Here is a 16,421-nt window from a genome sequence, read left to right on the forward strand (position 1 = left end):
TATTTGTCGGTCACTATGACATGTGTTTTTGCCGAAGAAGAAAAGGAGAACATGAAGAGGTGGTGTACAGTGTAGGTGGTGATGAGTGCACCAAATAATTTGGTGGTTGCTTTGTGAGTGGTGATTATTTTTTTGGTTGGTTGGAGCTACTGGTAGTTCGACGATGGTTTAGTAGTGATGATTCACTGGAGAATAAGTGGTTAAACTTTGAAAAGTTGTATTACAGTTGTATTAAAACTGTATTAAATATAAACAATAGTTGTAATACAATTTGAATTCAATATTATACATTGTTATGAATTCAATAATTGTTATTCCAACAAATATAATTCATTTCCAACAACATAAATTAATTTAAGGAAAAAGGCTCAATTATGCCATTGAATTTTGAGAAAAGGTTCATTTATGTCATTCGTTAAAAGGTTGGCTCAGTTATGTCATTATAGTTTGAGAAAAGGCTCATTCATACCATTATTTTTTAACTCTGAATTTACAAAATTATTTTTACACGTGACCAATTATAATTCAGTCACATCATTAATTGCAGAAATTAATGAAAGAGAGAAATATTGTAGAAATAAATGGAAGATAAAGAAATTAAGAAAAGAGCGTATTCATTCTTTTTTTGCTATTTCGAGTAAAAAAAAGTAAAGTTATTTCGCGTAAGAGTAAAACTTGTACTAAAATTCATAACTAATGTTATATAATATATTGTTTAAGTAATTTGGCATATTCTAAAGTAGGGGTGTGTCAAATGGGAGGGGTTTGGGTTGAATTTGGAGATATTAGAATGCGTTGAAATAGAAAATCGAGTTGGGTCATGATCTACCCAAATTTACTTTGAACTCAAATGGGTTGGGTTCAAATGGGCTAAAAATTGGATTGGGTCATGACCGCCCAATTTAACCGCTTAATTTCAATAATTTTAACATATTGTTATTTATCTTTTATAGCCACAATTTGAATTTCAACTCAAGAAAATTTTAAAAATAAGTTACAAATGGATAGATAAATTCTAAAAGATATAAAATAGATAGTAATTCATACCTTCAATATGAGAACATACATTAAATCAATGCAAATAAATAGTCTTAAAACGGGTTGAAATTAGAGATTAAACTTGTCTCAATTGAAAATTCTTTAAAATGGGTTAAGACCTGAATAGATTGAGATTGAACCAATTCAAATTATTTTAAACTCAACCCATAAAATTTTGGATGGATTGAATGAGTTAGCTTGAGCCCAATCCATAAAATTCTAAAGTATTAATCAGAAAAATCTAAACTTAAGGATACCTCTTAAAATTTTGACATGGAAAAAAAATTAAATGCAAGGACAAAATATTCTGTAATTTTGAACAAAACCTTTGGAAAATTAGAATTGAAAAAATTGAATTTTAAAACACACCAAAGAAGCGAAGAAGAAGTCCATTCACCCGCTTCATTAAAGCTATGGCTAAACACAAATAATTTGCAAGTAATTAGGGGTGGATATTCGCGTTATCGGATTGGATATAAGAATTTCGATTTAGATATTTGATTTTTAAATTAAAGAAAGCATAATTCAAATCTAAATCCAATCTGAATAACTTTATATTGGATTGATTTTTTGAGTTCGGTTTCAAATTTTGATGTAGACTTTTGAATCTTTAAGACATATCATAATAATTAACAACATCAATTTACCAAATAATTTACTCCTTAGAATTTATTACTTTTTACAATTAAAAAGAATTAACGTCATCCTACCATCTATGCCGTGTATTAGACTTTACTTACTCATGGAACATATATCTATTAGTCACAATTCACACACACAAAAAAAGAAATACATGACAATAACAACAGATTTGATATGGGTAGAGTATGAATCTATCGGACTTTGGAAAATTGATCTTATCAGTATTGGACACATTTGATATGGATAATATTACAGGGTGTTTGAATTAACTTATTTTTAGGTGTTTTTGACTTTTAAACCCTTTTTTTTTAATTTTGGAAGTGTTTGAAAAAATTAAAAAACGCTTTTAGTCACCTCACTTTTAGGCCAATATTTTTTTAAAATTAACCAGAAGTCAAAAGTAGGATATCCTTACTTATGGCTTTTAGCTTTTGATTTACAACAACAACAACCCAGTGAAATCCCACAACATGGGGTCTGGGGAGGGTAGAATGTACGCAGACCTTACTCCTACCAAGGTAGGACGACTGTTTCCTGGAGACTCTCGGCTCAGTAAAAGCATAAATGCATAAAAAAAATGTTAGATAAGAATAGGAACTTAAAAGCTTTATTAGAAAAACAACAAACAAATAACGAATAGATAACAAATAAATATAAATAAATAAATACAAATAACAAATAACGATTAAATAAATAATGAAAGCGTCACAGGTAAAATAGAGTAATCAAAGCATAGAAAGTAATAAATAATAATAGAAATAACAGAAATCAGAAGTCAAAGCGCAAGAGATCGTAATGCACTACTACGCCTATGAATAGAGAAGAATAACGAGACTATGAACTAGCCTTCTACCCTAATGTGGGTCCTCCACACCCTCCTATCTAAGGTCATGTCCTCCGTAAGCTGTAACTGCGCCATGTCCTGTCTAATCACCTCTCCCCAATACTTCTTCGGCCTACCCCTACCTCTTCAGTAACCATCCATGGCCAGCCTCTCACACCTCCGCACTGGGGCATCTGTGTCTCTCCTCTTCACATTTCCATACCATCTCAGTCGCATTTTCCGCATCTTGTCTTCCACCGAGGCCACTCCTACCTTGTTCCGAATAGCCTCATTTCTAATCCTGTCGCTCCTGGTGTGCCCACATATCCATCTCAGCATTCTCATCTCAACAACTTTCATCTTTTGAATGTGAGAAGTCTTAACTGGCCAACACTCCACCCCATACAGCATAGCCGGTCTAACCACCACTTTGTAGAACTTGCCCTTAAGTTTTGGTGGCACATTCTTGTCACATAGCACTCCGGAAGCGAGCCTCCATTTCATCCACCCTACCCCAATACGATGTGTGACATCATCGTCAATCTCCCCGCTGCCTTGCATGATAGACCCAAGATACTTGCAACTACTTCTCTTTTGAATGGCCTGAGCACCAAGCCTAACTTCAACGCCAACCTCCTGAGGTGTCTCACTGAACTTGCACTCTAAGTACTCTGTCTTTGTCCTACTCAACTTAAACCCTTTAGACTCCAAGGTATGTCTCCAATCCTCCAGCTTAGCGTTAACACCGCGGCGAGTCTCATTGATCAGGATTATGTCATCCGCAAAAAGCATACACCATGGCACTACATCTTGAATTTGTCGCGTCAATCCATCTATCATCAAGGCAAATAAAAAAAGACTAAGAGCTGATCCTTGATGCAACCCCATCACCACTGGAAAGTGCTCTGAGTCCCCTCCTACTGTCCTTACCCTGGTTTTGGCTCCCTCGTACATGTCCTTGATCACCCTAATGTATGCCAGAGGTACACCTTTAGCCTCCAAACATGTCCATAGTATTTCTCTTGGAACTTTATCATAAGCCTTTTCTAGGTCATAAATACCATATGCAAGTCCCTCTTCCTCTCCCTATGCTGCTCCACCAGTCTCCTCATAAGATGGATGGCTTCTGTAGTTGAGCGTCCCGGCACAAATCCAAACTGGTTCCCTGAAATAGACACGTCTCTCCTCACCCTCATCTCTACCACTCTTTCCCACAGTTTCATAGTATGGCTTAGTAGCTTAATACCTCTATAGTTGTTGCAACTCTGGATATCCCCTTTGTTTTCGTATAGATGGATCATTACGCTCGACCTCCATTCTTCGGGCATCGTTGCCGTTTTAAAGATGACATTAAATAACCTAGTCAACCACTCCAAATCTATCGAGCTCGTGCTCTTCCAAAATTCCCCAGGAATCTCGTCAGGTCCGGTTGCTCTTCCCCAGCGCATCCTACGAACGGCACTCTTAACCTCCTCGACCTTAATACTCCTACAATACCCAAAATCGCGACGCCTCTCTGTATGTTCTAAATCTCCCAACACAAAGTCTCTGTCCCCTTCCTCATTCAAGAGTTTATGGAAATAAGACTGTCATCTCTGTTTAATGAGGGTCTCGTCTACCAATACTTTTCCATGCTCGTCCTAGCTTTTGATTTATAAATTACTTTTTATAACCTTATTCAAACGGACACTAAATATAGGATATAAAAATTCGAACTTTTTGGTACTGAATTCGATATTCTATCCTAAATTCATAAATTTAAAAAATGAAATCTGAAATCCGAGAATACAAACCAAATATCCAAAAAACATTACTTAAAAACTACTAAACTTAGTTCCAAGAAATCCTATCTTCCACCAAGGCATTTACCGAGGAAGCAGAAGCCCTTTTTAAAAAAAGTTATTCAGCGACAAATGGACCGTTTTATACTTCAAGAACAAGCATAAAGAAATATTTATTACTTTTATCTTAATCTTAATTAAAAAAAAATAAGCATCTGGGATTCAAATATTCAAACAGCCTTTCTTGTTATCAAAATCCGAATCAACATATATAAGAAAAGAAATAAGTGTCAAAAATATACCTAAATTATCTCCCTTTTTTGAGTTTCATACTTAAACTATCACTTATTAGTTTGAGTAACACACATCAGTGGTGTGTGTAATACACTCTCTCTATTTTTTTTAAAAATCTTGCCACGTGGATAAAATATTCCACCTTGATAAAAATTAAATAAACTATTAATATTAGTTAAAATTTAAAGAGTAAAGTATTTCTATCCCCCCTCCCCCCCCAAAAAAAAAAAAACTTTTTTATAAAAAGTAATTAATTTTTGAAAAAAGAAATTATTTTTTAAAAAATAAAATTTAAAATATTTTGCGCACGACTCCACCACCTCTCCACTTCCCTCCGCTCCCACAATCTCCGTCCTTTTATTTTTTAATTTTTTTTTTATAAAATATTATTTAAAATAAATCATACTTTGCCCCTCCCGCACTCTTTTCTAAAAAAATGTTAGTATTTTTTAAAAAATAAATAAATTATACCCACATATCTAACCCTCCTCTCTTAATTTATATCTTTTTTTATATTTTTCTCGTTTTGTGTCAAATATCTACATATATTTTTAGGGAAACATTTTTTCTTACTTGCGTTAAAAACCTACTTTATTTTTTTCTTTGTGGACAAACAATATCCGATTAGGCCTATGACTGGATCCTCCGAATATAAGATAAATAAAAATTTTATTTTAAAAAAAGTCTTGCGGCAAGTAAAAAATATTTTCTAAAATCATATGTATATATCTAATATGAAACGAGAAAAAAATTTGAAAGCGGAGGGTTAGGTGGGCGGGGTAGAATATTTTTTTAAAAAAACACATCTAAATTATTGTTTGGGGGGAGGGGGGAGGGGGGAGGGGGGAGGGGGGAGGGGGAGGGAAACGAAGTAAGATTTTTTTAAGAACTTTTATAAAAGAAATTTAATAAATAAAACTAAAAAATAGAGGGGGGGGGGGATTATGGTGAGAGAAAGTGGTGGAGTGAGGTAAAAAAATATTTTATATTTTATTTTATAATTTTTTTGGGCCGAGAGATAGTAATACTCTTTTAATTAATTCAAATAATTTATTTAATTTTTGTTAAGGTGGAATATTTTCTCCATGTGGTGTATAATGTGACAATTTTATTTAAATGAAAGAGAGAGTGTAGTACACATACCATGATGAGAGTGAAATTAAAGAGAGATGTATGTTTCTCAAACTAATATGCGATAGTTTAAGTATAAAACTCACACTTTTAATAATTTAGATATGAAACTCAAAAAAAGAGATAGTTCAATTGTGTTTTTGACATTTATCTCATATGAAATAAATTGCATTTTCGATATGAATTTTGATTCGCCCAAACTATGGTCGCCCCTTCAAGTAACGAACAAAACTTAAATAGCGATCCTAAGTGGCTACCTGATGAAATTTGTACTCCAGTAATGGACCAAAACTATTGGGCTTTCACTAACGGATCTGAAAACAAAAACGGGTTTGGGATCCTCCGCTAAAACCTCTAAAACCAGGGTTTTACACTCCTCCATTTTCCATTTTCTCCTCCTTCCGAATCTCCGGTGAGCCAAAATGACCAAATTCAGGAAATTGAATCGTCCGACGGGACATCGGATGTCCATGCTCAGGTTCCTATTTTCTTCATAAGTACTCGCCTATGTACTCTTTGTGTTTCTTCAACTAGTTTATAGTGATTTGGAATGAATTTGTTGTAGGACAATGGTGTCACAATTAGTGAAGCACGAGCGGATTGAAACCACCGTTGCTAAGGTAATAGAGTTTTTTTTTATATATATTTTTGTATTTCTTACATTTTTCACACTTACCTAAAGCTGTAGCTTTGGCTGGATTGCTTTGTTATTTCTCAAAAGATCTGTGTTTGTTATTCTTTGACTAGCCGGTTAACTCACAAGGAATGTCTGATATGCATATTAAAAGGAACTTGTAAAGATGTTGGGTTTTTTGGCAGGTTGTGATCAAAAATTGGATTTCATTGATTATACGCCACAATACTGTAGCTAGTATGAAAGAACCAAATGAGGTTTACCATAACTTTTCCTTCATGTCTCCATCTTTCTAGGCTGTACACTTGGTTAAAGTTTCCGCCACGATGTTAGTTAGGACCAGTTGGATGTTGAAAATTTCATATATCAACAACCACAATTGTGATGGATAATGTCGGTTGTTAGAGGGGGAAGATTATTGTTTGATTACTAGCTATGGACCAGGTTTTCATGATCTTAGTGTTTTATCATTTGAAGTAGCTAATTTCTTTCTTCTGTTTGAAAAGTTACACTTTGTTTAATCTTTTAAACCTTCTTAGTGTTGTTAGCCATTGGCTCTCTGTTGAAATAAATATGGATGGGAATTTTAGCCATGAATCATATTAATAAATAATTATAAAACCAAAACATTGACTTCTATGGCTGGGTTCTCAATCCCTTTTTCATGACTGAGGAATCTGTTTGGGGCCAACCCTTAGGACCAACTGCAACTTTTGGAACTTGGCAAAAATGGCCTGATCCTCTACTCTTATCCACTTAAAACCAGGCTTAGTTCACATGGAGCAGGGCTCGAACCTGAGACCTAAGTCACAAGTCCTTCAACCTTTGCCACATAAATTAAGTCCTAGGGGCATGCCTGGGTTCTCTATCTTATGTTTCCCTTTTACGTATATTGGGATGCCCTTGTGGGGTATCCCACTTTCCCTTGCTGTATCACCTTTTGGGATCTCATGGTGAACATTTTAAGTGTTTTCTTTACTTAATGTATTTGCTTCAGTCTCCCGGAATGGGAGGTTGGAGAAATTGAGTGTCTGTTGCATTATTTTCTTTGTAAAGGGATTCATAACATATGAAGAGATCATTTGTAAGTTGGGATTTGGCTATGTGGTTTGGATCTTGGTGTCTATTAGTCTTTTTCTTATTAGCAAGAAGGTTGTTCTGCTGTGATCAAAATTGAGGATGTCCTCTCTTCATTAGAATGTCCGGGATGCAAGATAATGGAATATATTACTTCACTTCAATCCTTTGAATTGGTGATTATGAACTTGTTTGGTTTTGGGAGGGTCTCATAGGTGATATTCCTTTGTCTGATATTTGCTATGTTATCCATAGCATCACAGGTGCTCCACTCTTTTCATTTTCCAACTCAAAGAAGGACTTAGTTTCATAGAAATTCAATAATATGATCTACTAGTCCTTTTTCCATTTTCCTTTTTTGACTACCTTTGTCTCAAAAAAAGTTGTCGTCCTGGTATAGTTTTGTCTTTAAGGTTCAAGTAAGTTCACAATTCTAATAGGTTTATGTTAGATTTTCCATGATTGTTGTCCATGGTAGACTTCACGCTTGGCACTTGCTGCAATATAGACATCGAATGAGGATATTAGGCTTAACTGGTCTATATGTGCATACTTAGCAGGAGCGCAATCCATTTTTTTCGTGGGTTGCCCTTCTGCCAGGGCATTGTTAGGGCTATTTATAATGACGAGAGAAGCTTTTGTCATAGTTTGAGTGAGTTCTTTCTACATTTGTGGTCTGATAAAACTATAGAAGGCAATGTTTGTGGATATGTTCTATGCCTTAAACTCTGTGGTGTATTTGGCTTAACTAGATTGTTAAGAGTGTTCTAGGACAAATATATGGTGTCAACATTAGCATGTTTAGGAGAGAGTGGTATCAACTATAGGAAAAGGACGTCACTAACTACTTAGGACTTTATGTTTTTCGTCTTACATTTTAGGATTGTATATCCACTTCTTATTAGAAGAAAAATATCTTCCTTGTAGAAAAACAAAATCCATTCTCTTAGTTGAGATTCTCAGACATCTTTAGCATGACTGTCACGACCCAACCCCGTAGGTCGCGACTGGGGTCCGACCTGGACCCCCCCGTACACATATCTATCAGCTGTGGTCACATTGAACTGTAAATAAAACAATATATCATATAACAGAGCCCCACTGGGCAATAACATTTACATATACCTGTAGCCCTTTTTGTTCGTATCACAACATGACAGGGCACGCAAGCCGACAAGGCTACCATAACATAACAACATGTACAATATATCATATAGACCCAGCTGAACCAAACTGACATATACAACCCACATATACATGTCTGCAGACCTCTAAACATATAAATGACAACATATGGCGGGACAGGGCCCCCGCTGTACCCCTGAATGGATAAAACAATTTCTATACATCCATGGACAGTATCGAAAACTAGGTCCCGATACAATGGAGCCTCTTCCAGCTGAGCTGCATGGAATCCTAAGCTGACGGACTCCCAAAATCTGTATCTGTACCTGCGGGCATGAACGCAGCCCCCCGAAAAAGGGGGATCAGTACGACATATGTACTGAGTATGTAAAATGTAACATAATACACTGGGGGTATAATCGAAATAGAGAAGCAGGAGAACAAATTATCAAATCGGAGACATGTACCTGTACTCTGTGAATCACAAAAGCATGCATGCTCAATTTATACAATATAGCCGGCCCTTTCAGGGGTCCGGTGAATCACATCTGTAGGACCATCATAGGCCCGGCGCCATCACCACCTTATTACAACACATCATCATATATCTATACACGTATCCTGGCCCTCTATTGAGGGACTCAGGGAATAATGCAGTGAACTGTGCACGAGAACATATCCTGGCCCGGGACTCAGGGAAAGAAGTGTTACAATATACACGAGTAGAGTAGTGAGTAACTATATGCAATTTAAATCATTATTAGAGACTTGACCGTATAAAAAGATTAAAATTTTGTCGGAGAACTCGAGTATTAGTGTAGTCATCTCGAGTGACTTCTAAATGCCATTATGGGCAATATCAATTATAATCTCGGGGCTCCTAGACATGTACTAAAGTAAAGCCAAATCGCTTATGGAACCAGAAACATTTGTTAACAAATAGTCTGTAAGACTTGGAGCCTGTATATTTGTTATCTCTTTAGCATATAACAGTTTCCAGGGAAATAGTTCGGCTACTGAAGGAGTTCAATATTCAGAAGTAAGTAAGAGATGTTTGAGAATAGAGTTACCCTAGAGCTCAGATCATATTCAACTTACAACTAAGACAAAGGCATGCCCAAAAGAAGAAAGAGAATAAGCTTTATGTAGTCTGTACTTTCCTTCAGGGGATCTGCATACACATATTTCGTACCCGGCCCATCATGGGGCTCGGTGAATTATTATGGCATCATAATCTCATTTTTGTACCAAATACGTGTCAAGGAAAATGAGAGATAGCTTTTCACACACTACTGTTTAACACGTAGAAGCCTTACTAGGCAATACTCAATCCTTACAGAAATTCCAAAACTAAGCAGTGGATAGGGGTTATGAGGCGTACTTAGAGTTTTGGGAGTGGAATTATCCCCACATTCCACACATAATTCACTTAAGGCTAAAACTTGCCAAAAGGAAAGAAAGATAGCTGTACGAGCTTATACCAAAACATGACACGAGAAAGCTTTACATACCTTGTTTGAATTATTCTTTATCCTGCTTGCCTCGCCGTCCTTTGAACCTATTCAACATGAAATTAATATAAATATCAACCCCTCTTAACTTTCCAGCATCTTAGGTTACACCTTAGTATCAATGGAATCTATTTCCTTAGTCGTTCCCCCGACTAGTTTTGTTATTCGCTAAGGCGTCGACGAAAATTGGGCAGCACCTCCCCTGTAATGTGCCCTATCCAAATTTCCAATTAGGTCCCTAAGACCTACAGCCAACCAACAACAACAACCTGCAACAATTCATACCAACAATATACAACATAAACTCCAAACGACTTATTCAAAAATACGATATCAAAATAGGGCGTTTAGCCTTTATTTTGTGACGCCTTTAGTTATACGTAACGAGGGGTCATGTGGCTTCGACCAGAAGCACCCTAACCCACATTAGGACATATTCAGGTCCTGCAACAACAAGCCACACCCCTGCAGCAGCAACTCACAAGAACGACACTTTATTTCGATGACAATTCACTTCTAGCGACTCCAATTTAGTTTATTTCGATCGTCGAGCATTTCTACGACATTCTTAAACTTCCAGTAGCATACAAGGGGTGTAATACACCATATAACAATACCATAAACTCCAATTTAAAAGGAAAGGCCTTACCTTACGTTAAACTTGTCAAATTCGCCAAAACTATCCAAAATGTGAAATTTGGACAGCTTACTGTTTTACCTTGTCGCTTCGTTTCGAAGGGGTAATGGAGGGAAACAGGATTTACGTCCTTCATGAAAGTTATAGAAATGTGTCTTAGGGTCGCAAACAATTTCGAATCATCCCTACATCAATTTTATAGAAAAAGATATGACCAAAATACTCACAGCTGTCCGTGTAGGATTTCCAAAACCAAATATGGGCAGTACCTCCTCTACACTTCATCACCCTTTTTCAAGAAGATAAAGGAAAAACTGAATTTTAGAGTCTGAACGAAAGTTATCGGCCTATGAAATACCTTTCCAAAACATATTAAATCATTCGAAACGAAGCTATACACAAGAAGTTATACCAATATTACTAACAACAGTCCCTTCCAAAAACGGGTTGGTTAATTAGTTCTTAACATTTTCTCCTTCAACTTTCTCTTATTTCTTTCCAAGTGTAAACTGAAAATGTGGTTCCGTAGGCATCGTAATATACATATATACACCTCCACGTATTTAAGGTACACCGTATATAATTAATTCACGGAAGAAAGTTGAAAAACTCACCTTGAATCTTCAACAACGATGGCTGCCTCTCTATTTCCCTCTTTCACTTTTTTTTTCTATGTTGGCTGCTGTTTTTGGATAATGAACAGCTTATGAATCATATATACATATATATATATGAGGTGACACGTGTCATCCCCTAAGGGTGACACGTGTCAGCCCCTTATTGGGCCACCTCAACATGCGGCCAATGGGGTGCTTCCACGTGGCAGTGGGGTCCACCTCCCCCAAGCAGGTGGGTCACCTACTTGACCCCAAGCAGGTGGGTCACCTGCCTGCTCAGGTGCTGCCACGTGTCACCCTCCCATTGGCTGCCCCGCGAATTTTTTTTTCTCTTCCTCGTGGGTTCGTAATCTCGTTCGTAATCTCGTCTCACTTTAAGAGCCTATGAAACCCTTGCTACGTAAGCTTGGTATGTAATCAAGTAACTCACGTATGTAAGATTTCTAAATTAGTAGCTTACGTAGATAAGTCGAGTCCTACGACTCGTTACTTGGCCTCCAATTCCTTCCGGACTCTTATGATTTCTTCTCCAACCTTCTCTAGTATGGGGTATCACATTCTCCCTTCCTTAGAGCCATTTGATAGTGTCGTAACTTAAGTGGCTCACATACTAGCTTCTAAGTAACTTAAGGGACCTTCCGAGTTCAAAGATATGGGGTGTAACAATGACATTTGTGATTGCTTGTTACGACAACATTAAATGATCTCGAGAGGAATGATGTGACTCCTTGTTTGAGTTCTTGTTTGTTCCTTATATTCTTATTTACATCTTGTCCTGGTGTTATCAACCTGAAAAGCAAAAGAAAATTGTCTGTTGGGGCTTAAAGCTCAAAACATAATTAACATGCGAGCTTTACTGAAGAAAGGCACAAATAATAACTATGGACCCAAATCATAGTTATACAATCAAAAGAATTAAAAAATCTACAGCTGAAGTGAATATTTATTGTTTGTGTTACATTTTTAAGAGGGAGCCGCCATGAAACTCATGCCTTACCTTTAATGAATGAACTTAGTTGAACAAGATAAATCCTTCTGAAGTATAATGCTTTCTTGATACCTGAAGTATATCTTGGTTTATTTAAATCATTTAGGCATTAGATTTTTTTTAAAATAAAAACATTTTTAAAGCATTTAGAATTTGTTTTGGCAAGCTGCTAGATTTACTGTGTTTTGGGGATGATAAATCCATCTGTTTTTCTTATATGAATGCAGGCAAAGGAAGTTAGAAGATTGGCCGACAATATGGTTCAGCTTGGAAAGGAGGTACAAATATGGATGGAAGATTGACATTCCTAAGTACTTTTTTCTAAGAAATAATTTCTGAAGTTTTTTGGTGTGTAAGGAATGCTAATATGTCGTTTTAGTCTCAAGAATGTTAATATTTCGTTTTGGTCTCATTCATCCTTGAAATGAATACCGTGACTTTGTTAAAAAGTAAAATAGAAATATACTGCAAAAAGAAAAAAGTCAAATCAATTAGTAATGTTTGTGTACATAGTTTTTTATTTGATAAATTATTAATCTAAAATTGCACCTCGACTATCCACTTTATAAAGTGACATAACACTGTCATTTGTTCTATGAAATTAATAGTCAAGCTTCATGCCTAGTTTTTGCATGCTTATGGCAAAATTAACAGAAGTGATGACAGTTCTTTTCTATCAGAAACTGCCTAGTCTGAGGAAGCTAGAATAGAGTTGAATTACTGAGTAATTTAAGCATGCTTATGGCAAAATGAAAGGTAAATTGGTTGGATTTATTTTTGTTGGATGACATAGCAAGGTAGCCATCTCTATCCCTCATTGGTGGGTAACACGATTTTGGTGGGGGACACAAGCTTTTTTATAGTGTCAAGGGATGATGCAGAAAGAAAGCTGGCATTTTTGGAGTCTTGCTTGGTCAGTGAATTTCATAAATGGGCAGGGTCAATAGATTTGATCTCAAATTGTTGGTGAGGTCTTGAAGAGAGTCAACCTGACTGGAGGTGTCTAAGTAAGGTGATGCCTTGCTATGCGGAGCTCAGTAACTTGTGCTTGTAACCCACGCACAATGATGTGCTGGAATGTTGGGCCATTTCAGAAGGTGATGCCTTCCTATTTCTCAGGTTTCCCTCTAGGTAGAAGCTGAAAAAGCTTTGAAGGAGGGAAGTGGGTCGTTGAGAGTGTCTTTTTGCTGCTTGCATGATGGTCCTTCAGCACAGGGTGCACAGGATTGAGAAGGAGACAATTGGAGATCATTAATTAACCTAATGAGGATCCCTATCGATCTTTTGTGCGTCGGACTTTTCAAACAGAGTGGAATATATGTGCAGAGGCTTTTTGGATGTGGACCTACTCCTACTGATATATTGAAAGTCTTGGTGAAAGATGGTGGCAGTGTTTTGAGTCATTTTGGGCCAGAGATGGAGCGTTCTGTTGTAAGGTTGACTTCCATTGAAGAAAGTTCCGTTTTGGTCCCAAATGCTTCAGTATTTCTCCAGAGGATTCAGTTTGAATCAGGATAAATGGAAACTTAAACAAGTTTTGGGGGATTGCTCAATGGTATTATGAATGTCTTAACCAATGCAGATTACCAGTGAGCACAGGAAGCTTTTATGAGAGGAAATGGCGTTCATTGCCATGAAAAAAATTGGGGGCAGTGTCTCTTTCGGCTTTTAATGCCATCTGTCCGATTCCTTTCCTCTTTCACGATATTGGGGAACGGTAAGTAGATTTTTGTCCATGTATAGAAAATGGAAGTACGGTAGAATTAGTGAGGAAGATAGGGAACTTATCTCAAAATACAAGGAAGATAAGGGAATAATAGGACAGTACCAGGGAGTTCTTGTCCAAAATGATACTCTAAAAATGGTTTCAAGCTGAAAAAGTAGTCAACCGAAGGAGATGATGTTACTAATGAGAACAATTTGGGTGCACAAAAAGCATAATGGTCTTCCCCATGAGTAACATGTAATTTCTTTATTTGGTTTTGATTTGAGAGCGTGTAATCACAAGGCTGAAATTTAAAGAAATGGGTGAAACAGTGTAGCCTTTTAGGTTTGTCTCAACTTGGATATATTACTTTTACTTTAAAAGGATTGTCTTAATGTGGAAAACTATATAACTGAAAAGATTATCATTTAGATCACTTTGTTTATTGTAGTAATGGTGTTGACTATTGCTGGTTGGAGCATAAGCTGGTTGACCTTGGCCTTGTTGGTCTCTTTTGCAACCCGAGTTAGAAAGTTTTCCTGAGGCTAACCCAACTTTTTCTCATATTTCTTGTTTCAAATCTCGATTCAATGACAACCAAAAACAGAATAACCGTTGTGCATTTCTCATCTGGAAAACCAAAAAATGAGATTTGATATGGAATCTAAAGTGCACGTCGCGGGTTCAAATACTGCCGCAAACAAAAGCTTGGAATTTAAGTGGAGAAGGCTAGAGGTGCGGGCTCATTATCCACTGAGTTTTAAACCATGCGCCACTGACTTTGGGGATTTTTTGGTTGTCATAACATAATAATAACAGTAATAAATGAATACTCTAATAAATTTTCTGATAAGTATCAGTAGTTATTTCCTCTGATTTCTCTCCTTTGTTCTCTGAGTAATTGTCCTCTTTGAGGAGTTATATTTTTTTGACTTGTTTATATTTTGGTACTTTTTGAACTATTGCAGGGAAGTCTATCTGCTGCAAGACAGGCAGCTGCCTTTGTGCGTGGTGATGCTGTCATTCATAAGCTCTTTACTGAATTGGCTTACAGATACAAGTGAACCTCAGACCATTAACTTTCTACTCTAATTTGTCATAGAACTATGGTTGTAAATATCTTAAAAATTCATATGTTACAGAGATAGAGCTGGTGGATACACCAGAATGCTCCGCACTCGCATTCGAGTAGGTGATGCTGCACCGATGGCCTATATAGAGTAAGATTCTCACTTTAATAGATGCATAGTTTTTGCTAGAAGATACTTAGAAATGGCTTCCAGATGATTTCGGTACTTGTCCATTTACAAAAAATAGTATGCTGGTTCAAAAGATTGTGAAGGGGTGTCTGACCAGTTTTTGTGTTGTTTTGACAGGTTTATTGATAGAGAAAATGAACTTAGACAATCCAAACCACCAAATCCTCAACCTCCACAGAGACCAGCCATGGATCCCTGGACAAGATCTCGGCTTAGCCGGCAGTTTGCACCACCTAAGGAGGAGAAAATCTCTGACTCTGATAGTTAATATGAGTTTTTCTTCTTCTTCTGGGAAGTGCATTCTAGATGATTGTTTTGTCTTATCAATTCATAATGATAATATCTGTTTTTTACATGTTTGGAGCCTATATCTTCAGTGTAACGAAAATAATATTTCATTCAATAGCGCTTGCCATGGTGGTTGGTAAATTGAACTGGTTTTAAGTTTCTGTACTTTCCAGCCTGCCTTGTATACACTAGTTGATCAATACATCTGAATCATACAGAAGCTGATGTATTTGTGTTTTAAAATCCCCACCCGCCACCCCCTATCCACCCCGCGGACGCTGTTTGCATAAAATTCTATGTACGTTACTCTCACGGTCGAGTCGTATTCTTTCTTTGATGAGGCCTGTTCGAGGCTCCTTGATAACCTTTTCAACATGATTGATTGAAGAGAACTTTGTGTGGGAAGTACTCGTGGGATTATTATTTATTCTTATTTTTATCAATGTAATCCTTTTCTAGTGAAGTACTTTCTATGATAATAATATTTTCATGAAAAATAACTGCCTTGATATTGAATTGTCTATGCAAGGCAGAATAATTTTTAATATTGATCTTAATTAGTTTCCTTTTTTAAGAGTTAGAGAAGTACAAGATCTTGCTATTTATTCATGTTTTATTTATCATCTTTGTTACCTAACTAAGGATAATCAATATTTACTAATTTGTCTGTCCTTGTTGTAATGCTACATTAGGATGGTTTATAAATACTAATTTAGTCAGTCTTAAGTTAATTAATTACTAATTCTTGAAAGTATTTGATGAAAACAAACAAAGTATTCACGCAATTCTCAATCTAAATTTTAGAGTTATATTTTTCTTCCTCCGTTTACTTTTTACTTACAATAGACTTTGTACACTTCTAAAAAAAAAA

At 36.3% G+C, this 16,421-nt stretch overlaps 1 protein-coding gene across 1 annotated transcript; it reads left to right on the forward strand.

Annotated features, from left to right (window-relative positions):
• The first annotated feature begins 6,024 nt into the window (after nt 1-6,024).
• Nucleotides 6,025-15,770, forward strand: LOC129889402 (uncharacterized). The gene is made up of 6 exons (XM_055964683.1): nt 6,025-6,187; nt 6,275-6,329; nt 12,526-12,576; nt 14,972-15,063; nt 15,146-15,223; nt 15,380-15,770. Exons 1-6 carry the CDS (start codon nt 6,132-6,134, stop codon nt 15,528-15,530), a joined length of 483 nt encoding a protein of 160 aa, XP_055820658.1. The 5' UTR covers nt 6,025-6,131; the 3' UTR covers nt 15,531-15,770.
• Nucleotides 15,771-16,421: the final 651 nt, after the last annotated feature.

Source organism: Solanum dulcamara, chromosome 5 (genome assembly GCF_947179165.1).
Source record: "Solanum dulcamara chromosome 5, daSolDulc1.2, whole genome shotgun sequence".
Taxonomy (NCBI): domain Eukaryota; kingdom Viridiplantae; phylum Streptophyta; class Magnoliopsida; order Solanales; family Solanaceae; genus Solanum; species Solanum dulcamara.

Bases quoted from the DNA above. Each gene is read 5' to 3' on its own strand.
- LOC129889402 (XM_055964683.1), top strand. From the start codon at position 6,132: ATGACCAAATTCAGGAAATTGAATCGTCCGACGGGACATCGGATGTCC. The intron at 6,188-6,274 runs GTTCCTATTTTC...AATTTGTTGTAG, and splicing joins CATCGGATGTCCATGCTCAG to GACAATGGTGTCACAATTAG. The intron at 15,064-15,145 runs GTGAACCTCAGA...CATATGTTACAG, and splicing joins GAATTGGCTTACAGATACAA to AGATAGAGCTGGTGGATACA.